Below are 25540 nucleotides of genomic sequence, written 5' to 3'. Positions count from 1 at the left end.
TTTGATACGCAAGGAATATTGAGGTGATTCAAAAATGAAAGTTGTATCCCTTCGTGTCTAGTTTCCAGAAAGGTAAAGATATCGCAATTTGGATATATGTAGAGAAAGTTATGGCCAAAATACTAAAGCATGTCCCTGCAGAGCAAGGCCTGCGCGACCGCGGTCATTTTTGTGCGGTCAGCGGTGTCGGAATCCGAAGGGTACTCTATAAATACGAGGTTTTGGGTTTTATTTGATATTTTGACCTAGAGAGCTCGGATTTTGGCGATTTTTCAAAGGTTTTTCAAGAAATTGGTCGGGGTAAGTGATTCTAACTTTGATTTGGTTAGAGTACATGAATCTATCACTGAATTCATCATTTAATTCGTGATTTGAGATGGAAATTGGGAAGAAAATTGTGGAACCTTTCAAAAATATAAAATGATGATTTGAAGGACCAAATGGTATCGGAATTGGATAATTTTGGTATAGTTGGACTCGTGGTTGAATGGGTGTTCATATTTTGCTACTTTCGTCGGATTCTGAGACGTGGGCCCCACGGGCAATTTTGAGTTAAATTTCGGATTTTAATGGAAAATGTAGAAAATTCATATGTAATGAATTCTTATAATTTTTATTGACTGAATCGAATTGTTTTATGACTAGATTTGAGAATTTCGGACACGAATTCGCGAGGCAAAGGCTTGAGTTGGCCGTGGAAGTTCGAGGTAAGTGTTTGTTCTAACTTTGGCTTGAGGGAATAGGATTAGGATGTTATTTGCTACTTGCTAACGTGAAGTACGGTGTATAGGCATGGTGACGGTTATCTATGCACCGGAGTTTAGCATGATCGTGGGTCTTAATTGCTTTTAATTCGAATAATGTGACACAATCTCCTTGTTTACTTGATGAGTTTCATATAATGTGAACGATTGAGGTAGAATTGTGATTGGTGTACTTTGGAGCGTTAGCTCGAACATGAATGTGTTAGTTGAGGAAGAGGTGATATAAAATGAGAATGTGTTGTGAGTACTCCCTTGCCGGGATGTATAGACTGATATATATACTCTCCCTTGTCGGGATATTTTGGGTTGTTATTTGTACCCTTGCCGGGTTAAAGGTATTGAGTTGTTATCCTCCCCTGAAGGGGCCTACTATATGAAGTCAGATATTATATATGATATTATGGGATCGTGTGGCACGCCGTCCACTTATATATGATATTATGGGATCGTGTGGCATGTCGTCCACTTATATATGATATTATGGGATCGTGTGGCACGTCGTCCACTTATATATGATATTATGGGATCGTGTGGCACGTCGTCCACTTATATATGATATTATGGGATCGTGTGGCACGCCGTCCACTTATATATGATATTATGGGATCATGTGGCACGCCGTCCACTTATATATGATATTATGGGATCGTGTGGCACGCCGTCCACTTATATATGATATTATGGGATCGTGCACGAAGGGTGATGACGTGTACTTTATGTTTGCTGTGTTTACTTGTTATTGACAATTCAAGTGTATTAACTGTTTAGATCACTTTACTGTTGTAATCCTTTGTGTTGGAATCCATAGTGTTTACAATACTTCGCCTTATTATTTTAATATGTTCAATACTTCAAATTTCAAGAATTTTTACATTCTTAGCTCAATTGATTTCTCGACTAAAGTTTCATTAAACCATTTGAGGTTGTACTTTACTTAAAAAAGGAATTTCTACTATGTTTTGATTTATTAATTTTTCGTATTAAAGGTAATGATTCCTTCGATATTGTACTTTAATTGAAAATGGTATTTTCTTTATCAAATGATTTCTAAATAAAACTTCATCTTTTCTTGTTGATTTCCTAATTGGGTTGGAAGTTGTTCTCTACTTTATGTTAAGTGAATAAGGCTCCTTGAACATTCTTAATTGTACTGGGTTATGGAACCTATGAGTTGAGTAACATGAGAATATTGTTGTGCAATGTGAGACAGAAATATGTGGGCACAAGGTGCCGGGGAAAATATTATGATTTTATTTAATGGCACGTAAGTTGTCCGTGCGGTTGTGACATAAATGTGGGCACGAGGTGCTGTGAAATTTCGAAAGTGGGCTGAGACCTATATTATTTATGATTATAATATGAGGTGTCACAAGGTGACCTTTACTCGAAAGAATTATATTCGAAAGATGCTTATATGAAAGATATTTATTTGAAGGAAATATAATCAAAATATATTTATTGAGAAACATATTATCTTAGAGATTATTACTTGAAGGATTTATAGGCGAAAGATTTATATTTGAAGGACTTGATTAATTGATTGCACTTGTATTTATTATTGGTTGAGAAACATTTATGGTGTTCTTGTTGCCTGCTATTTATCTCACTGGTTGATCATTGTTGCCATCGTTGTTACTTGCTTCCTATTATTTTTGTACGTTATATGGCACAGGTTTATTCGGTAGTCTGGTCCTAGCCTCGTCACTACTTCGCTGAGGTTAGGCTAGGCACTTACCAGCACATGGGGTCGGTTGTGCTGATACTACACTTCTATACATTTTTGTGTACAGATCCAGGTATTTGATCAATAGTAGTTGTTCGTTGCAGTGGAGACTCGAGATAAACCTGCTGCAGCCTTCGTGGTCCTCGGAGTCACCTTCAATTGTACTTATTTCCATATGTTCCTTTTGTTCGGAACAGTGATGTACTTATTGTGTATAACTCTTAGAAAAAGCTTATGACTTGTACTACCGGTTTTGGGAATTGTATTTTGTTCAGAGTAATTTAATTTAAAGTTAATGAATACCCATATTATTACAGTAAATGTTAGGCTTACCTAGTTTAGAAACTAGGTGCCATCACGACTTCTTTGGAGGGATTTTTGGGTCGTGACAACTAAGTATAAGTGTATTAGGTAATACTGTATCGAATATAGCTTATATATATACTATATATACTTACGCTATACTATGCACTGAGTATAAGTGTATTAGGTCATACTGTATCGAATATAGCTTATATATATATATATATACTTACGCTATACTATGCACTAAGTATAAGTGTATTAGGTAGTATTATATCGAATATAGTTTATATATATATATATATAATACACTTCTATTACTCATTAGAGTGTATTATTATATATATATATATATATATATATATATATATATATATATATATATATATATATATATATATATATATATACTATGCACTAAGTATAAGTGTATTAGGTAGTATTATATCGAATATATATATATATATATATATATATATATATATAAAATCCTAAATTTATACTACATATATATATAATTTTAAATTGAATTAAGAGTAATATAATTTTTTAGAAATAGCGACCAACTTTGATCGCTATTTCTAAAAATCCAAAATTGATTTACCTACACTTTTTTAATTCCAGACTGTCAAAACCGGGATCCCCTCCCATTCTTTATAAAAATTTCCCAAAATCTTTCTTTTCTCTCTCACACTCAAACCCCCCCCCCCCCTTCCAACTCCCAGCACCAGAGGCCCCACCCACGCCACCAACGACCACTACCCAGTTGTCGCCGCCCCGTCGCCGTCGCCTCTGCCACTGCTGCGTCTCTCTCCTTCTCCACCTCCTAAAAATTCTAGGTTAGAATTACAATTTATATCTTTTGTGTAAGCTTATAATGTTTTGTTTATTAGCTATGAATTAGTTTCAAATGACTAGTGTTTCAATTGATTATTTAACATTGTATTTTATAGAAACCTAGGGTTTAGGTTGTATTTATCATTATTTAACATTTTATAAAAATCTAGGGTTTATAGAAATCTAGGGTTTATAGAAATGTTAACATTTTATTTAACTTTATTTAACATTTTATAGAAATCTAGGATATGAATTGAAACTTTTAGGATATGAGTTGAACTTTTAGGAAATAAATTGAACCTTTAGGATATGACTTGAACTTTTAGTTTATGTTTAAACTCGTAGGATATGAATATAACTTTTAGTTTTTAGGTTTTGTTCTTGTGAATTGAACTTGTAGGATATAAATTGAAACTTTTAGGATATGAGTTGAATTTTTAGGATATAAATAGAAATTTTAGGATATGACTTGAACTTTTGTGGATATGAATTGAACCTTTAGGATATAAATTGAACTTTTAGTTTATGTTTAAACTCGTAGGATAAGAATTGATGAACTTTTAGTTTTTAGGTTTTGTTCTTGTGAATTGAACTTGTACGATATAAATTGAAATTTTACGATATGACTTGAACTTTTTAGGATATGAGTTGAACCTTTAGGATATGACTTGAACTTTTGTGGATATGAATTGAACTTTTAGTTTATGTTTTGGAATTTTAGATTGCCAGAGGATTATTAGAAGAGGTTGATGACGTTATTAGACATGCAATAGAACTTCCACCAAGAATAACTAAGACACAGTACCTGGCAAAGTCTGCCTTTAATTGTTCTTCTCATTAGCGACAATGATGATGAGAAGGCAATGGCAAGTGTTTCAAATAGTGATGGTGTAGGTAGGAATTTAGTATTTCCTAAGTAGATAAAAGAAGAGCTTATAGAGTAATTTTGTACTTCATTTTCCATGAGGAAAAGAAGTTTGATTGATAGTGACAACGTGATGAAGACGGAATATTTTCCGTTGGTCGTGGCAGTTCCCATAAAGCGGGGATCATAAGACTCTATGATGACAAAGATTATAGGAAGTTTTGTTCTAAACTTTCTTCCAAGTCTGATCCGTACAAGCTTAATGTGATATTGGTGATCTTTCTTCGGATTCAGACAATGATTTGACCGACAAAAGTATGAAAATGCTCTTAAAAAGAATTAAAAGTAAAACATTTTTCTTGGTAGAGAAGGATGCTGAAAAGATTTTACCTTTAATTCTTTTTAAGAGCATTTCCATACTTTTGTCGGTCAAATCATTGTCTGAATCCGAAGAAATATCACCAATATCACATTAAGCTTGTATGGATCAAACTTGAAAGAAAATTTAGAACAAAACTTCCTATAATCTCTGTCATCATAGAGTCTTATGATCCCCATTTTATGAGAACTGCCATGACCAACGGAACACATTCCGTCTTCATCAACCTTGTCACTCTCAATTAAACTTCTTTTCCTAATAGAAAATGAAGTACAGAATTCCTCTATAACCTCTTTTATCTACTTAGGAAATGTTAAAATCTTACCTACACCATCACTATTTTGAAATACATGTCGTTGCCTTCTCATTATCATTGTAGCTATAGAGATCAACAATTTATCAAAGACACACCCTGTCAGGTACTGTATCTAAGTTATTCTCTGTATCCAAGTTCATCCCGAGTAATAGTACCACGAGGATAATCACCAAAGCCACCAGACAGCTTTATGATGCTAATGAAGCAAGATAAGCTATTCAATGAAACTCGTATTGTAAAGAAGAAGAAGAAAGAGACTGATTCAGAAAGGAGGGTCGAGCCTCGACTATATACATGTAAGTTTTTTACTTTTCATTAAGTATTTTGATTTACTTTTATATAAATTTTGAAATACTAATTCAATATATATAATTTTTCATATAGGTTCGCTTCACATGCAGCTGACGTGGGGGAATTCATACGCAGTCAACCACCTAATGAATCGGGCGAGGCAATCCAACTTTCGGACGAGGATGCTGAAAGAACACTTCCTTGAGTACTTTATATACTTTGAACTAGACAAAAAAACTTAGTTCTATTGTGTTAGTTCTTTTTAGTTCGAATGGGCTTGTAATAAGCGTTAACTTAGTTTTGTTAGCTTAATGTGTTAGTTCTATTGATTGTTGCTTTTAATTGTTGTTGTTGTTGTTGCTGGCATAAAATGCCTGTTTAGGATGTTTGGTAAGCTGGCAGGTGGTGTAGCTGCCAAAACAGGCAGTTTCTGCCAAAAATATACCAAGAAAAGCGACCAACTTTGGTCTGTATTTGGTCGCTTTTCACTATAAAAAAAATAATTTTCTGGGCAATAGCGACCAACCTTGGTCGCTACCTGCCCAGATTTCTATTAAAAAAATACAATTTTTGGAAATATAGCGACCAATGTTGGTCGCTTATCTTTAAAAAAAATTAAATTCTTGAATTTAGCGACCAACTTTGGTCTCTATTGTCCAGATTTTAAAATATAATATTTGGATTAGAGACCAAAGTTGGTCGCTTTCTAATGATTAATGATAAATTAAAAACAACGTATTTCATATGTAGAGACCAACTTTGGTCGCAAAATTTATATTATTAAATTAATATAGCGACCAAAGTTGGTCACTAAAGTCAAAATCAGAATATTTGGCCCTTTTAGCTTAGAGACCAAAGTTGGTCGCTAAATAAAAGGGACCATCAATATAGCTACCAGGCGTGTTTGGTTGCTTTTTGGGCCATAAGCGACCAATTTTGGTCGTTTTTTTTCGGATTTCTAGTAGTGAATGATGAGTTATGGCTCATCTCTCGTTACCATCTAATCCATTAGCTGTTGTATTTAATTTTGTTTGATTGTATATTTTAGTTGATGGGGCTTAGAATTAAGGTAAGTGGTGCGGGTGGCAGAATTTGGTACGAAAAAGATGATTTACTTGGCCATGGTGATTATTGGAGATGATATACCACATGTATAAATATTTTTTGCTTAAACATACAACATATATATATATATCTTTTGTATATTTTTTGAATATCTATAATGTACAAATAAATATATAATTATATTATTTATCCTACAAATATAAATAAATATACATGAAGCACAAATAAGTCAATATATAGAGTATTACAAATAACATACCTAATTTATATTAAGATTATACGTTATTGCTAATCGTACATAATGATATCCCTAAGATTTTTTTATTATACCATAAGTGGTTTATGGTAAATTATACCATATGTAATCGCCCCAAATCATCGCCTCGGGGCAATTTTGATGCACCTCGCTCTCGGATTTACCCCGAAAACACCTTTTAAAACTCATGATACGGAGAAATGATAGCAGGTTGGCGCTTAGATTTTCTATTTAATATATCAAGTGCTTAAAAATTAGTACTTAAAAGTCTGATCAATTTTAGCAAATATTAGACTGCATATGCTATTGCCTTTTTTTTTTCCAGAGCTCCAGGTGTAAAGTTGGACTTTTATCGAAGTCTAATTTCATATCCATAATTTCAATTTTAGACCTACTAGATTTAGTGTACGCGCTTTGCGCATGTACTTTATATAAAAAATAATTTTTTAAAAAAATAACATAAATAATGCTCAGATGTATTTCTATTATAAAACAAAGATTAACACAAAAATTACAAATTCCTAAAAAATAATAAATATTAATCATATGTTTAGGGATTTGGATCCAGTGTAGTGGTTCTTTCTTCCGATTTCTTTCTAGTAATTGCTTCATTGTGATGTTGTGGGAGTAATGTTTGATTAAAAGATACAGAGGTTGTTCGATTTTACATATGAGACCTTGCTATGTACACGTGCGTTTATATCATTAATTTAAAAAGAATTTGAGTTTGACAGATTATCAACAATTGAAAATATTTTATCCATATTTTACTTAATTTATGAGAGTTCTAACTTGTATCCTTATTTTATTTATGCCTTAGTAATAATATTAGGCATCACAACTCGATAAATATTAATCGGTCTTACAAATGATATCTCAATCGCATCTTACTATACATATGATGTCTTTCTAAAGTATTTCATATTACGCGTGATGGATTACATAATAAAATCACTTTTATTCCTAAAGAATATACAACTCTTAGTAAAAATATTTTTTTTTATTTTATATATGTGTAAGGCAGATAGTATTAAGATTATACTTATTATATTGGCTAATTAGATGAATATTGAGACAAAATCATTTATCCTGCTTATAAGCTTACTTAAAAATATTCTTTTCATTTTTGCTTGGTTTATTAGGTCTGTATTGTAATTGATTGGATTTAAAGTAATGACATATAAGACTAAATTTAAAATATAAAAACTTAGCAATAGACAACTAAAATAAGAAGAAACCTCGGGTACATGACTAAGATGAGAATAGATAAGCCATAAAATATAGAATAATGCATTAATGAGGCATCTTGACCAATAAAATAATATTCTTGAAACCAAAATTAAAAAATAAAAAACAACTTACGAAAAAAAAAAAGTCACATACATACACAAAAGGTGAACATCAATTAAATGGAAAGTCAGACACTCCTAATATTTGGTTCAAAGTCCTCCTGATTAGGTTGTCGATTTTTGGTAAGATCTTATTTGATTTTGAAATTCTAAACTTTAGGCCTTTTTACATAGTTTAAATAAGAAAGCATTTAATAATCAAAATTTTAGTATATTTCAAAGTCCTAAAAATTAGAAAAAATAATTAAATGATAATTTTATTCAATGTAAAATTAATTTTAAAGGATAAAAAGGCGAACGATATTTCGCTAATGGCCTTTATGCTTTTAATATAATACTAGTCACTATGTACGTGCGTTGCACGTAAATCTTTAGTCAGAACTCTTATGTGAAAGAACAACTAACTAAATTTATTAACAAATTATTTACAAAAGGAATTGATAAAGGTAAAGTAATTAATGTGATAAAAATACAACAATCATTTAAATCTGGAAATTAATGGTATTACATTCACAGAATACTTGAATTCAAAATGATATCGACTTAACCTACAAAGATGATCAATTTACTTAAATTAAAAAGTATCTTATTTATAGTGTATAAATATGCAATGTGGTAGTATCATACCTCTTTTTTAATTTGGTGTATATTTATTTCTATAGCTTTGGCTTCTCCCTCTTAAAAGTAAATTATATAGTTGTCCATGCATATTGCGATATTGTTTAGATATGTAATTAATTTGTTGTCATTGTAAAACACAAGCGTATTAAAAACTATTTTCGAAAAATTTAAAAGGACGTCTTTCATTTTCTAGAGATGAAAGTTGCATTATAAGAGTATAATGTTTATTGTCAAAACTTGTACGAATCATCCTTGTACTATTACATAATTCATTTAAGTGATTTAAGTTTCTACGTAACATTATAGGTGCATTTTTCTTCAAAATTAACCAGTACCTAAATGAAGATCATTTTAAAGTTGTATCCAATATATTATCAAAAGATAGCGAAAAGAAAATTACCAAATAATGTTTCGATGGTGGATTTTGTTGCCTCTTCTAAAGATAAAAAATTATTCAAAATTTTTGTGGTCGAAAAATGGTTGGTGCATTCCGTAACTGTAGTATAATTGCTAAAAGATATTTCCAACTCCTTGTGCACAGATAAATAGGTAGAATTAGCAGCTTTCACGCGACCATTAATAATGTAATAGCTTTTGTTTTGTTGAAATAAAATTTTTCAATCTTCAATATTTTTATTGAACGGTACTGCCTGGATCTTTGTCCCCTATAAATTAATATAAAAATAATTTTATATTAATTAAAAATAATACAAATAAGTAATAAATTATATCAAAATAAATATGCAAAAAAAGCCTACCTCTTCGTCAACAAATGTTAAATGCCAACGCAAACCCTTTCCTTTGTCATTCTTATATTTTATTATTGGTCCTCTTCGAATAACCAATACCTTAATTACTCGTTCAATAACATCATAAAGTTTAAGGTTATTTATTGGGACACGTTATTTTTTCAAATCCGATTCCATTACACTGCGCGAAATACCTGCAATATATAAGTAAAAATCACAAAATATTATGTAACAGCTGAAAATTAATATTTCTATAGTAACATTAGTTGAAATAACACAAACCATTAATTTCTAAAGATATACAATTTAAACCTAATACTACTTCAATGTAAAAGACTTTGATATGTAAAACTAAAAACTGTGTCGAAACTTAAAGAAGTACGACACAAAAAACAATTACAATAAAAATTAAGATGTCATTTTTTTCTCTCTAATTCATATACATGACCCTAAAGCATTACTCAATTACGAAAAACGGAACTTACTCAATTATAAAAAACGAAAATAATAGAGAGAACTAATAATACCTTTGGAGAAAATTACTTCGTTCTACACCAAAGTCTTTAGAGAAAAATGAAAAATGTGGAACAATGTCATCTTTTATAGGAATAATTAGCTTATTCTTTTCCTACATGGATTCGTGCAATTAAGCTGAATTCTATGAAAGAAGATTAAATAAAAAAATATTGTTGTCAAAAAAAGAAAAGGTTAAAAAAAACATTGGCGGTGAGTAAGGTGAATTCTATGGGAGAAGATTAAATAAAGAAAAATATTATTGTAAAAAAAGGAAGGCGTAATGGCTTCCTGACCACTTAAACTTGTATCGGTTTGTAAAGCCGATACATGAACTTACATTTTTCCCATTTGAACACTTCAACTTGATAGAATGAATACTAATAAACACATTTGACCATTGACCAAGCTTATGTGGAAGTGGCACAACTAACATGGCTAAATTGTGTGCAAATCACACTGCCAAGGCGCGTGAATAGTTTTATTTTTATTAAAAATTTATTAGAAATAAAATAAAATATAAATAAGAAAGAAAAAAGGACCTTTCTCTCTCCCTTCCTCTTTTCCCCTGCCCTCTCACCTCTCTCATCTTCCCAAGCGAACTCCCCCGTTCGGTAAATTTTTTTCATTTTCTATTCTACTTTCCCTCCCCTTCCCCGTTTCTTTTCCCCTTTCTCTTCCCCATTCACTAAATGGCTCCTGCACAAGGATGGCAAGCACAAATCTAAAAATAGTCCAAATTGTTATGCATTGATTTACTGGAAAAAAAATGAAAATTGAAATTTCTAGATAATCTTATGTTGTTTTCGTGAATTTCGGAAGAATCAGCTTGTCTCAAACTTCCAACAACTGCCTAGATCAATACGAGAAGATATCGAGGGCGAGGTCCGGGTCGAATTGGGCTCTCAATGCTTCATTTACGTCAGCTGGTGTGAACCCGGGTCTGAGATTGTTGATACATGATTTGAACTATTTTTCTAATGTAGTTTGGGTTCGGGTTCGAGGGGTAGGGTCTGTAAGTTCATCAGAGGAGGACAGCGATTGGGATGTTAGGGTTTTTGCAAGGTGATCGACGACGGAGGAGCTGGAGATAGGGCGGAGAGATAGGGAGGAGAAGAGAGAGGTGATTATCGGTCGGCGTACAGACACCCGCATTTTCAGTACCGGAGAGAAGCGACAAGGATGGCTGAGGTTTGGAGTTGTTGGTGAACTATTGGCTGTGTATGGTGGAGAAAAAAGAAAAAGAAAAAGAAATTAAAATTTTAAAAATCAATCTTTTTTTAATAATATAGGACCCACAAATCCACATGTCATATAATAAAGACCAAACATGTGACATGACATTCATGTCAGAGCGATTGGCGAACACGTTCGACAGAAAGTGTTTATTAGTATTCATTCTGTCAAGTTGAAGTGTTCAAATGGGAAAAATATAAGTTCATATATCAGCTTTACAAACCGGTACAAGTTTAAGTGGCCAGAAAACTATTACGCCAGAAAAGAAAAGGCTACCAAAAAAAGTTGAGCTACCTAGAAACCAAATCGACCAAAAGTAGGCGTAAACCAAATTGGCTAAAAAGTAGGCATCCAGAATTTGTCCCAAAGTCAACTATGTAGCATACCGATACAAATTTAAATGGTCAGGAAGTTATTACGCCGAAAAAAGAATAGGCTACCAAAAAAAAGTTGAGCTACCTAGAAACCACATCGACCAAAAGCAGGCGTAAACCAAATTGGCCAATAAGTAGGCATCCAGGATTTTGTCCCAAAGTCAACTATGTAGCATTAATGTATGGAAAGAAAAATCATTGTAATAATTTACAATTATATTCTTAAATTATATAAATAATTAAGATTATAAAAGTCGATCAATGTTTCAAGAATATTTTAGCCGTTCAATATTTAGCCTAAATTATTTGTGTTTTTATAATAATATAAATTAATATATATATATATATATATATAGATATCACCTGAAATTGAGTCAAAATCGACTAAATTTTTATAACATCGTAAATTTCAGCTATTGGGCCCTAAAAACGGCTATTTATGTATCTACTCCTTCCAACAACCTACCTATTAGATATTAGAAAAAGAAAAAAATAAAAGGAAAAAAGGACTGGAATCCATTACAACATGGGCGTAATTTCGATAAATGTCAAGGCTAATTCCGTATCTGGATTTCTATAATATTGACCATATGTAATTTGGCCGGCACACTCCAAAAGGTGTTTGGTGCACGAACGGAGAGAGAGAGAGAATCCGAAGAAACTCTGTCTCTCGTGAGTATACGTAAAAGTTTATAGAGATTCCCACTTTTTGTTATGCAGAATTTCATGGATTTTGATTATTATTGTTAATTAATGTATCTGATCTTTGCGGTGGGGATGCAGGTAGCAGGAAAAGATGGCGTCAGATGGGAAAGTTCATGGATTTGAGGAGGTTGCCAAACACAACAAGACCAAAGATTGCTGGCTTATTATCAGCGGAAAGGTTTCATCTTTTCTCATTTCTCTTCTTTGTACCGGTTATGGAATTTTTGGTTATCTGGTCTTTGAATCTGTTTGCCTTTTTTTAAAAGAAGTTTTTGGTTAGAGACCTGAGTGGCAGTAGGTGTCGTGACATTGGAATTATCGAATTCGTAGATATTGGGATTTTTGGTGATAGCTTCGATCTAATTAGTGATTTTTATTGAATTGTTTCTTTGCAACTTCAGTATTTATATTTCTAATTGACCATTTTAAGTTCAGATTAGGACGATGACCTATCTATTTCCTAACATTATTCTCCTTTATGCCTATTGGTGTTCAGTTGCAGTGGCGGAGGCAGTATCCCATGAAGGGGTTCAAAAAAAAAATTTGTAGCTAGTGGGATAAGGTTTTGAACCCCTTAACCACTAAACTACACTTTTGAGTTGTGTTAAGGGGTTCAAAAAAAATTTTTATAGCTAGTGGGATAAGGTTTTGAGCCCCCTTGACCACTAAACTACACTTTTGAGTTGTGTTAAGGGGGTTCAAAACTTAATATATAGAGGTAAAAAACAAATTTTGCCTTATATATACATTGTAATTTTTCGGCGAAGGGGGTTCGGGTGAACCCCTTCCGCCCCCCCCCCCCTAAATCCGCCACTGTTCAGTTGAAGTGTCCAACTTTTAAACTTTTAATTTTTCCTACTGAAGGAGTTTGCTGGTCCTTAAACAGTAATAATCTTTTCCGCGTGTTAATGAAGGTCGTGTTAGGCAGCTAATGCTGAACTAAACTTTGAGATTTCAGTCTTTTATCCAGGGAAACAAGGGTAGTTGTTTGTCTTATAGTTTTGATGCAAAAAGCTAGCACTGTGGAACATAGATTTATTTTTTATTTTTTATTCCCCCCCCCCTTTTTCTCTGGGTCTGAGCTGAGCAGTGAATTGGTTTTTGCCCATTAGTTTTGCTACATTAAAGAAGAGACTAGCATCAACAAGTTTTGAGAGTCAGCTTAGTTTATCAACTAATATTCTGTGGCACGGATGTTAGAAGCAAATACCAATAGCGATCTAGCATGTATCCCCAAAGAAGCTTTTTACTGAAAAATTGAAACATGAGTATGGGAGAATTTTGCCTTTTCTATTTTATACCACTTCTAACGTAATTTCAATCTTAAATATAAGTATTTATGTATGTATATAACCCCTAGAGCTCGGAGACCTGTTTCCTGTTAGAGATTGTCGGCTTGGACCTTGGGGTGTGAATAGTATTCCGTTTCTTCAGTAGATGTTTGCTTTCTTTTTTCCTCAGGTTGACTTGTTCTCGATTAAGTGTTGAATGCTTTGCATATTAAGGATATCAAGGTCAAGTCTTTCTAATTCTATGGCTTGAAGGGAATATCTAAACATATGAATCTTGTTTTGGTCATGCATCTCTTCTGTTTTAGTGTGTCTCGGTTCCGGTGTTCTGAAAGAGGTAAAACTTTGTAGAAATACGCTTATGGCAAAAGATCTCGGGTAAATCAGAAATGTGTATATGGTAATGAAGGCGAAGAAGTATTACTCTGAATCTCCCTTGCCCCTTGTTGACTTCTAAGTTGGCAATGTTGGCTCCTAAAAAAGAAGTAACTAAAGTTCTCCTTTAGTCAGAGTTAGAACCTTAATAAGTAAAATTCTAACAATCCGATTTATTATAATACAATGTTCAAATACATATCTGAGATAATGAAATACCTTTAGCTTTCTGTTATTATTGTTAGTGACTAGTCATCAACAGCTATCCAATAAGTTGCTCAAATCTGGGGACTACTTTAGGATTCCACAATAAACTATTTTCCTTTAGCTGCTCATGCTCGGTTCATCTGTTACGTTCAGTGTATACCAACTTATATCTCATCTTGATGCCCTTCCTTCAAGGGTCCAACAGTTTTATGTTTTTCCTTACCTAAAATGAATTTCAATTTATGTCTGCGTATCAAATTGTTCTCAGGTGTATGATGTAACTCCATTTATGGATGATCATCCTGGTGGTGATGAAGTTTTGCTTTCAGCAACTGGTAATCCCTTTTTTCTCGCTTCAGTTTATTTGGGTCATAAGTGTTGTCAGAGGCGTATGCTGAATTTTGGACCTTCAAATCCGGAGTGTGCCTCTGAGTGTCGTGTGACATGAATACTGAATTTTGGTTTATTATTGAACAGGGAAAGATGCAACCAATGACTTTGAAGATGTTGGCCACAGTGATTCTGCTAGAGAGATGATGGATAAGTATTACATTGGGGATATCGATGTGTCAACAGTTCCACTAAAACGTTCTTATGTTCCACCGCAACAAGCCCCATACAATCCAGACAAGACTCCAGAATTCATTATCAAAATTCTACAGTTCCTTGTACCCCTCTTGATCTTGGGCTTGGCCTTTGCAGTACGACACTACACCAAGGAGAAGTAATTCTTTTGGATTCCAGTTTGCATCAGTCCGCTTATTCTTGATTTATGTAGTTGTTGAACGAACACTTGGTTTATCTTGTTTTAGTTCATTATCGAGCTGCAACAACTGAATGTGATGATCAATTTTCTACTGTCCTTTGCAACTGCTTTGTCTGGTACCTCTTGGAAACACTAGCTTTGACTTTGGCTTGTGTTTTTTAATATTTGAGAGTATCTCGTTTCCTTTTTTAGATTTTTGTGTGTTCTTCTATTCTATACCGGAAGGGGAGCTTTGGTGTAACTAGTAAAGTTGCCACGTGACCAGGAGGTCACAGGTTCGAGCTATGGAAACAGCCTCTTGCAAAAATACAGGGTAAGACTGTGTTTTACGGTCCGGCCCTTCATCGGATCCCGCGCATAGCGGCGCTTAGTGCATCGGGCTGCCCTTTTCTTCTATTCTATACCGGTTATAGCGGCGCTTAGTGTATCGAGCTGCCCTTTTCTTCTATTCTATACCGGTTATGGCGCTGCCCTTTTCTTCTATTCTATACTGGTTAATTAGTTGCAACCAACCTACTGAATTTTGGGGTAAAAATTATGTTTTTGCTCGCGCCCTTGGAGATGGCAAGTTTTGCCTGCCCGCTTTTTGCCAACTATAGAGATTATGCTTACAGATGCAGATTTTCTTTTTCTCCTAAAATTTCAGCTGCTTTGTTCTCTTTGCTATATATCCAACTCCTTATGCATTAAGCGGAATAGACTTTTGACTGCAATTTCAAGTGTTACGATGATCACAAAAATAGTAGTGAATGAGTGAGGAGAATCATGAAATCTCATGTTTAAATCTTAGCACGATAAAATATACTTGGTAATTTATTCTTATCTGTGTAAGCCTTGAAGGATAAAATTACTAGATACTTGTCAAAGAATTAAGTGAACTCATGCGTTGCTCATACGTTTTTTTTTTCATTAGTGTATTAGAATTATCAAAATAAAATAACGAGTTGTAGGACATGATCTTAGAGTATCCAATACTGACAAAAACTTGAACCAGGTTTCAGAGCTTTTTCAATTACGGGGAAGTATAAGTACCAATTTTACCCTATATTCTTTCTTTTAAAACCTAGTTTAGTCTATTTTGTATATAGTTTGAAACTTCTTTTCACCTATTGACCGGGTATTTAAAAGATGTGTTAGAGCTTATTTGAGATTGATATTCATGTTCATCATCATACATTTTAACATTGTTGGGTGAATTAAAATAAAAAATTAAAACTCCATTGTTGGGGGTTTTAAAAGCTTGAAAACTTATAATTGGGTTTTGTGCTTTGTTGATATTTTGACAAATTGATGATTGAGGTTCGTCGGGGATGTCATTTTTAATTTGTGGTTAATATTTAAAGCTATTTGGTGAAGATTTGAGCTATTAGGTGATATTTTTCGTGAGTAAAAATTCGTAAGAGACCAAACCCAATTTTTATATATAACATTCTGTAAAATTATAATAATGTGTATAATTTATAATGCATAATGTTGTATAACAGGTGCATGTACATTGTTTCAAAAAAACCATCAGTTATGCGACTGTAAACTTAAAAACATGACTACGTAGATACAATTTGTTATAGAGGACTATACTTCTGTAGAAATCTCTCTAAAATATATTCATTGTTTTCCTAACTACTAGCTTGCACCACGGGCATCTTCATGTGATCTTCCTCCTCCTCAGAGAATAGATCTAACGGAGGAGTTATTTGGACCTTGCTTTCCTTTGGATCCCAATCAAGCATGATTTTGACCTTTGATGCCAAGTGCTCTGTGTCTCTCAAGTCATGAACATCTTACAAGTGTGTTCGAGGTTTCCGGTACTCTTTTAACTGTTAGAAAGATGAAACCTGCTCATTTAATTAAATTAAACTTAAAAGGAAGTCATTAGTTGACAGGGATACTTTAATATTGACACCTGATCTGAAGTAATCCTTCTGGAGATAGTGAAAGAAAATGCAATATTGCACAGATTTATGAGCACGGTGATGTTTTTGACCAGCTGCAGCAATAGCTCAGCAGAGCTGAAATATTCTGCAGCTGCACAATTAAGTTTGGTATATCATAGGAAAACTTCATTTAAGCAAAGTATAGATATTTTAAGATATAGCTGCTGCTTTGATGATTAAGAAGCCAATTTTTCGTCAAAGTAGCAAATCAACCACAATGCAGCTGCAACCCATGCTTTTCTTTCACAATTCCATCCCTTCGTTCAGGGAGAACACTCCTTGCAACCAAACCCCATTTTCTTGGGGATGTTGCAATAGGAGATTCATACAAATACTTCAACTAAAGGCCACCTTAGGCGCATTAACAATAGAACCAAATTAAAATTTTAACACCAAGCATGGTACACAATCTGGAATACAGGCTACCAGCGAATAGCTACACTAAGTTCAACCATTTGCAGCCTGCATGTAGGATATAGTCGCATAAGTTATTTCCTAAGTGCAAATTCTTTTGACATTTGCCTGTTTTTTAGCCAAAAGAATGCAGCGACAGTACTTGACCATAAACTGTCTTCAGGTAGAGCGGTTCTTCATGTGTACCAGAGATGCCTGCAGATTTCAATAGCATCATTCCACGTAATAACTTCCGAGAAAGCAAAGAGAATAAATTAGTGTAAAATCCGGGAAAACGCCATAACAAAGTGTGTCTATATCTTCTCATGGAGAGTGACCACCAAGTCATGCGCATCATCTAAAAGCTTCCATACATCCAGTTGACCAGCCATGCTCTGACACTCCCTTAAAATTTCATCCATGCTACTATACTTCTCTATGATCTGTTTCCTCCGTTGCAATACAGATGCTGCAATTGCATAAAGCAAAAGATCATCTGTTGGTGGGGCACGCAGCCTAATCCTACTCCAGGCAGACTTCCCAATCCCGGCCCTAATAGCCGCTTGGTCTGCCCACATTACTTCCCATATGCAAAGTGTTTGCTCAAAAGTTAATTCCCTCCTGAAAAGCACTACCACCATCCTGTACACAAAAAAGCAATCCTCTGCTTGGAGCTTCTCCAGGTGTCGATAGAGATGCGAATCCTTGTGCTTGATGATCTTAGAGATAATGTTTAGCTGCCTCCTGATTCCAACCTCATCAAGCCTGAAGTTATGCCGAGCCTTCTTCATGAAACCAACAAAGCACCAAAAAGCTTCATGGTCCTCTGTCATTACAGTAATGATCGGTGAAAGCAAATCGCTCATCCCCTGACAATAGCCAATTTCAGGATCATATAGAGCATAGGCTTCAAGAATGGAGACTAACCGAGCAGCATGCAGGATCCTAGGGGGCTCTAGGTGTTCATAGTCCTTCAACCCAACAGCCTCTGCAAAACGGTGTGCCCTGCTCTCTGATACTACAGCTTGAGATGGGGAATATGTTATCCACTCTGCATTAGCACGAATTGCATCAAGCCGAATTATTCGTTGCCATGTACCAAAATCTTCTGCACTACAGGGCCTTGAAGAAACTTCTGTCTTTGAAGGAGAAGAGTCCTCCTTAGAAGTCACTTCAGCAACTTCGGCAGTATTCTCATCCATGCTTTCTGCGGAGGGGACAGTTTGACTAATATCAGGATCTGCAGAGGAATCCGAGTCTGATGACTCAGAGTCAGAGACATCATTTGGCTCCATCACTCGTTTGGAAAATTCATCTGTACCACCGGGGTTGTCAGAATCCTCGATGTATGTGCACCTGTCCTCGCTAGAGAGAGATTCCCGGGCAGTAACAACATCTTCATAGTCGGGCGAATCCGTCCCTTCAGTGATATTGCCTTCACCATCGCTTCCCATTCCACCGGTTTCCTTCATTTTAAAAGTTCCATTGCGTTTCAGCAGTCGGCGACAATCTCTCCGAAGGCTCTCATATTCCCTCCTGCACTCACAGATCGACTATAAGGAGTACGAATCATGCAGTTAAAAGGTAGTTGGAACAATATTAACACACAGATAACTACGACCCGTCAACTGATTACACACAGAACCCTCTACATTTTTACAAGATAAAAATAAAGGGTTTTCTTGCATCTCAGTCCTTTTTTCGGCTAGGGAGGATGAATCTGGTTATATTACCTTTTCTGATTTCTTATACAGTCTCTTTCTTCTTTGGAGCTGTTCAACTCATAGCTGCAGAGAGACATAAAGTAAGTCAATCTACTACAACCAAAACATTCACTGTCGGGCAAAAAAGGGGGGAAAAGCATTTGTAGTTGCAGGAACTCATTTTGTCAAATAAAGAAACGCCACAAGGTATGCATTGTCACCGAACTTGACAGAGCAAAGTAATTACACTGATGCAAAAGCCTGGGAACTGCTCTAAGGATTTGGGTGAGGGATGCATTAGACAATATAAGTGCTTTATCATAAAAAGGTACTCATTTCTTCTCCATATAGGTATCTCATCTGATTTAAACTTAAGACACGACTATTAAAGTAAATGTTGAAATTTACAATGTATATTTTTAATGGAAGTAGACCTGACAATAGATATAGGTTTTTTCAAGAATTTGAATTTTATCTTTTTTTTGGTTAATGATAAAATTCATTTTTGGTTTAACCATCCGCTGTTCCGAACCAACTGGCCTGACTAATCGGTATTCACAAAGTAGAAACCTCACTATGGGGGGGTTTTCACTACCAATGAGGACTCCATTCCTAAGGCCCGAACCCGAGATATGGTAAAATTGTTATTTCAAATAAAAGTGGGCTTAGAAGAAGATATAATGTTGACTTCTTAAAAGACCTTTTTGATAACAGAATAGAGAAAAAGCTTTGGAAAGTGTAAGGAAAAAAGTATCCCTTCTGGGGATTATAGACAAAGATTTAGATCAACCCAAATATAAACTATGACATTTAATTTATTTTTTTTAAATAAAATGAATTTGGGCAAAAATTTTAATTGTCTTTGCAATTCACTTTCCCACTCTGTCGAATCAAACTACTAAGTTCCCGCGTCAGGTTACTTTGTCATCAAAAACTAAATTTGAAAAATAATGTGCAACAAAAAAACACGTGTGATGTTTTGATACAAAGTTTCTCCACATTATATACAGTTTTAAGTAGTACTATTCCTGCGAGTACTATTCAGGAAATATTAATGTGGAACTATAGCGCTCCCAAATGGGACTAAAAACCTCTAGAAACATTGCCCACCGTCACTTCAAACAGTTAAAAAACAATAAAACATTTATAAGGGATTTGTCCATTCTAAGCGTAGTTCTACATGGCAAGGGTAATAGGATCCAGAAACCTAAATTGTCACCAAGAAATGAAGTACTGCTAGAACAGAGAATAATTTTGAAACAATCTTCTACAGAAAAAATTCGTAACATAATAGACGCAGTGAACCTAACATGCATAACTAGAGGTCCAGCAAGAGGATGTGTTTAAAGATAGAGAAAGTATGAGGGAGTACTGGTCCCAAGCATCATCACATTAGAAGCAGGTACTACATCTGAATGAAGCATATGGGCGTAGTTATTAGATATATAATTCAGGGGAAGTGTAAAGAGATGATTTTATCAGTCACTAAGAAGTAATATTCAGATGATAAATTATTATTGATCTAGAGAATAGAACTCCAGTGCCATCTCTCGTGGAAATTAAAGCAACTACAATTGGCTAAACAAAGGAAAATAGGAAAGAAAAAAAAACAAGCGCATCATCAAACTTGACAAAGTAATTATTACATGAGAAAGAAATACTTACACCCCAAGTAGAAATGGCCAAACCTCTGCCCTGATACTTGGATCAACACCCTACATGAAAGGGCCAACAGATTAGTCAACATACTCTTGTTTGGAAAGCAAGGAAGGGAAAGGGTGATGGTAAAACTTTTCCTTGCCTTCTTTAGTCGTGAAAAGTTTTTAGGCACATAAAAGATCATGTTCCTGTTGGAAGAGAGAAGTCTGAAAATTTTGAAAGGAAGTTGGGTAATTCACAACTTTCTTTCACACTTTCTTTTTGGATACCAAGCAAGACAGAATGATCTTTCTCCATCTCCTACTATGCCTCAATACACCAAAAGAAGTGAGATAATCTTTTCAATCCCTTTTTGAGAGGAGAAAAGTCTTAGAGTAAAAATTAAAGAAAGTTGGGGAATCTATAACTTCTCCTCATGGTCTTTTTGGATTCCAAACAAGAAAGAAAGGTTTATCAGCTCAATTTTATGTAACTCCCTTAACCAAGCAAAGGAAATCCAATCATTCTCTATTAGTTCCTCTTTTAGGCCTTCCCTTCTACTCCTAACTTCTCAAACAAACCATTTAATGTTTGTTGCCTTGATAATCTTTGTGTACATTGAGAGAAGAAAGATGCAATCATAAGAATTCAAGGTGGGCAGAAACTCACTCCGCTTCGGACTTTCTTTAGAAATTTAACTCCACCGTCACGAAGTTTTCCTTCTGGTGTGAAAAAGCCTCTCCACTGTTGGGGTGCAAGAGCACGTTTTCTTTTTCTACGAGACCATGGTGATTTGAGATGACCTCTGAAATATAAGCATGAATAAGCATTTTGGTAAACAAGAAGCGCACGTCAAGGTAACACTATATCTTTGTTTTTGTTAGGTGTCAGGGTAACAACATCAGAAGCTCAAAATAGATCCATCTGTCAAGACTTATATTCAGCATGATTAGCAATTTCACAATATCACTTCAAAACTCACTCTAGAAAACAAGGGTTTTGCAAAGGTTAACCATTATAGCGATAAGAAAATAATCGTAGGGAAAACTGCAACTGAGAAAGATAAAAGAAAAGAAACAACTGGCAGCACAAGTCCACAACCACAAAACAATGTGCTGAAGGTAATAAACTTATAACAACTTGAAAGAAGGAAGGAGTTGCAGGATATTTAGTGTTCAACCAGAAAGTAGTACATATTATTACTGCTAAATAAAGATAACATAATCTATCCATGAGACTATCTTTGATAGGCGAGGTTTAGCAGCAGGAATAGGGACTTATTAATGATTCACTCTTCAAATCAGAATATCCAAACACAAAGCACTCCTAATTGCCTCCAAATAACATTTCGCTAAGAAACCATGTGGAATCTAAGGGTGAGACTGTAATTGAAGAGAAGTTATACTCTTTTGCTACTTTAAGGGGTTCTCAATCTTACAGGGTTGTGGCATCTTCATGCTAAATCAGCACAATATGGTAAACATTTAGTAACACAACTTAACTAAGAAAAACTTCGAAACCTTTCAGTATAAGCAAAAACATATGGTGAAAGAAACACTCCTAAACATTAAATTCCATTATTAATGAGCCTACCCTATCCAAACAATATCCAAATTTCACAGACAGTAACTTAAAGAGTGAGACTCTGGCATAGAAACTTAAAACACATCAACACCTAGAAACTACCTTACCTACATCAGAAATTCCCCTTCAACTAGTGCAACGTCGCCCCAACCCACACCCCAGAACCTCGAAATAAATATATAACATCCCTATCCTGGGAAAGATGAAGAGAGTTACATATCATATCAGTTTCCATTTCATTTGTACACTTAATTTATCCTCACAAACACAAACTCTGAAACTTCAAACATGGAACCCTACTTGTGTCACCAGGAGAAAAGAGGAGGAGAAATTAGCAAGAGGTCAATAAAATTGTAACTTTCATACTTTTAATCACGTAAGCAGACAGATAGAGAAACTATCGCCCGCATACATCCAATAAACAAATTATATCAATTAATGACGGTTTCCAACCTTGTCTAATTTAAATAAAAGATATTACTATGACTTGTTCAAAGCTTATAGCTCAAGGAATAACACCAGTTCATTGACAATAAAAAATCCAATCATAAAAATACGAATAATCTAAGGACCCTCCAGACATAGCAGGACTGAGATTGAGCAATGATCTGAAGGATTCAACTTTAGCACTGGGGCACATCCTAGCCAAAAGAAGAGGACCACAGATCGAGATCTGAAAAACAGGTATGCTTATATAAAATGGCAGATGAATGATCAAATGGAACAGTTATAGAAACTGAGAAGAAGCAGATCGAAGCAGTTTTAGGATAGGAGAGAGACTCACCGATTAGAGGAAGAAGAAGAAGCTGGTGAGGATGCAACAACGAATAGGACTGATCTCAAATGAATCCACGACGATGATGATGACGATGACGGTGATGATGAAGACGGTGAAGAGGAATTTGAAGACGACGAAGTCTGACTTCGTTTGAGAGCTCTCATCTACTTCTACAACTGACTCACTGTTTTAACTGTGAAAAAAAAAAGAGAGAGAAGAAGATCTACTCTACAGATTTCTAGGGTTTCAAATTGAGTCCGGATATGTAAAACACACTCTTCCTTTTTATCTTTTTTTTCTTTTTTGGTTACAAAATGTTTTGAAATTTGTGCGTTTTTACCTAGTAGAGTAGAAAACGGCGGCGGCCAAGGCGAGTCCGGCCAAGGCCGTGACTGCAAAAGCTATACCGGCATTGGAAGGTTGACGGTCCATCCAGAAACCACCACCGTTGCCTCCGCCGCCGATGAATACTCCACCGAGCTTACTGATTTTGGTGCCGATTGATTCAACAGCATTAGTAGGAGCCCCGGACACGGAGGTGAAGAACAAGAAAACGAGCATGGAGATTGATATGAATCTGGAATCACGAATCTACCCCTGAGCTGCTGTACCGTGCCGATTAGATTTTCCACCATAACCAACTCAACCTTTCCTTTCCCTTTTCCTTCAACTGCTTTTTCTTTTTTTGGGGTTTGGGATTTGCCCTTTTTTTTCTTTTTCCTCACTTTGGTTTAGCTATTCTCATCAGTCTCTTTCCATGTCTCTCTTAAGTGTGCTCTCTTTGATATCACTGTGTGTGTGTGTGTGTGTGAGAGAGAGAGAGGGAGTCTAATATCCTAGTGGGTTTTTGTATGTGTGGGGATTGTTTATTTCTCTTTCTTTGTAGTGGGGCTAGAGAGAGAAAGCACTGCGCAGAGGACTGCCCCCTTCTTTCCAGCCTTTTGCTTTTTTGTTACCGTGGGGATTTCTTTTGGGCCTTTTAATTGCGTAAAGGATTAAATATACCGCTTTATTATTAAATTAAATAGAGAAGTTTTCACAAATGACTATAGTTTAAAGGCTTATTAAAGGACGTACTTATAATTTTTTATAATTATATTTTATAGCTACTAATTATTTATCACATGATGTATGTCGCTATATTTAATTTGATCGTATAGATTGAATTCAATTTGGATGTATCCGTTCTTATATATTTCACATTGTATTCAATTTTATTATAATGAATTCGGTTGTATTTGAACAACAAAAAAAATCAAGAAATAGGTTGTATGTCGTTGTATTCAATTCGGCTGTATACACTATATTTAATTCGGCTATATTCATTCTTTGCTATTTTACATTGTATTCAATTCACTATATTCAATTCGACTATATCCAAGCAATAAAAATAAAAAATACAGGGATATTCGATTGTATTTAATTCACTATATTTATTTGTAGCTACTTTATACTATATTTAATTTGTTATTTAATTCGTTGGTATTCAAATAATAAAAATTCAAAAAATACGAGGATCTGTCAAAAACATTTCCTTTAGAATACATAAATACATGCAAAAATACAAATAATAAATTGTATTAACATTCAAAAATACATAATACACTCAAATCCGGCTAGATTTGAGAAATACAAAAGGCAAAATATAGCGAGCAAGGTCGCCGGAAAATCCCTCGGTCTAGTTGACACCGACAACGATGGCGGGTTGATGACAACCGCCAGATCTGAAACTCGAAATCATAAAAAAAAAAAGAGGCCAGATCGAGAGAATGAGAAGAAGAAGAAGAAGAAGAAGAGGAAGAGGAAGAGGAAGAGGAAGAGGAAGGGGAGCACCAGAGTAATACCCTACATAGCTTATAATAAGCTTGTAGTTATATTTTGGTATAAAATAGAAAAATCAGCTACATTTGGTATTTTTTAAATTATATTTATTTATGGTGAATATGATGTATAATTTTGTTAGACCATGTAGTTTTTTCAATTAAATATTATTTAAATTTGTTCTTATTATACTTTTTGTTTATTTGCCGAGCAAAATTCTAAATGTATACTTATTTTAATGGATATAACATGTAGCCGCCTTTAATTAAATTACCAACATATAAAATAAAAATTTCAATCGGCCTAAAACTCATGTCCCATTGTCCCTCATAAGACATAGTCGTCTCTCTTGCGCTAGTGGGTTCTCTCACTATATCATTATTGTCGCCAGCAGAGCCTGCTCTTCTCCATCCATCATTGTCTCTCCTCCTTTGTTTCTTTCATTTTCAAAATCGTCAACGCTGAAAGTACTATGGGTGAACTTAACTTGAGCACCATCGAAACACCACAAAACCCCACTAGTAACCTCAATAAAGAGCCAAGCAAACCCAGATCTAACAAAAGAATGACCCTTTTTTGTCGCCTTAACCGGAGTTGGATGATTGTTCTAGGTGATTTAGAGAACTCCGAGAGTCGTCGAGATTTTGGGTATTATAGGTGTATAAAATTTGAGGAGGTTAAGGGGGCAATTCATAAGATGAGAAGA

At 34.6% G+C, this 25540-nt stretch overlaps 2 protein-coding genes across 4 annotated transcripts; one reads left to right on the top strand and one right to left on the bottom strand.

Moving 5' to 3' along the window:
• Positions 1–12161: 12161 nt before the first annotated feature.
• Positions 12162–15174, top strand: LOC104244626 (cytochrome b5-like). The gene is made up of 4 exons (XM_009800095.2): positions 12162–12313; positions 12425–12524; positions 14486–14552; positions 14695–15174. Exons 2-4 carry the CDS (start codon positions 12438–12440, stop codon positions 14943–14945), a joined length of 405 nt encoding a protein of 134 aa, XP_009798397.1. The 5' UTR covers positions 12162–12313; positions 12425–12437; the 3' UTR covers positions 14946–15174.
• Positions 15175–17137: 1963 nt separating this feature from the next.
• LOC104244632 (rab GTPase-activating protein 22-like) lies at positions 17138–23962 on the bottom strand. 3 transcript variants are annotated; one of them, XM_009800122.2, is made up of 6 exons: positions 23020–23158; positions 22808–22908; positions 21321–21456; positions 20679–20728; positions 19044–19097; positions 17138–18846 (listed from the first exon to the last, which is right to left on the bottom strand). In XM_009800122.2, the coding sequence occupies exons 2-6, from the start codon at positions 22873–22875 to the stop codon at positions 17625–17627; spliced, it is 1530 nt and encodes a 509-aa protein (XP_009798424.1). In that variant the 5' UTR covers positions 22876–22908; positions 23020–23158; the 3' UTR covers positions 17138–17624. The 3 variants fall into 3 exon arrangements, with proteins under 3 accessions (XP_009798424.1, XP_009798410.1, XP_009798405.1); XM_009800108.2 differs by lacking the exon at positions 22808–22908 and having other exon boundaries at positions 23020–23962; XM_009800103.2 differs by lacking the exons at positions 22808–22908; positions 23020–23158 and adding an exon at positions 23354–23958.
• Between the last annotated feature and the right edge of the window lie 1578 nt (positions 23963–25540).

Source organism: Nicotiana sylvestris, chromosome 3, assembly GCF_000393655.2.
Source record: "Nicotiana sylvestris chromosome 3, ASM39365v2, whole genome shotgun sequence".
Classification (NCBI taxonomy): domain Eukaryota; kingdom Viridiplantae; phylum Streptophyta; class Magnoliopsida; order Solanales; family Solanaceae; genus Nicotiana; species Nicotiana sylvestris.
This window is presented reverse-complemented; position numbering and strand designations above follow the sequence as displayed.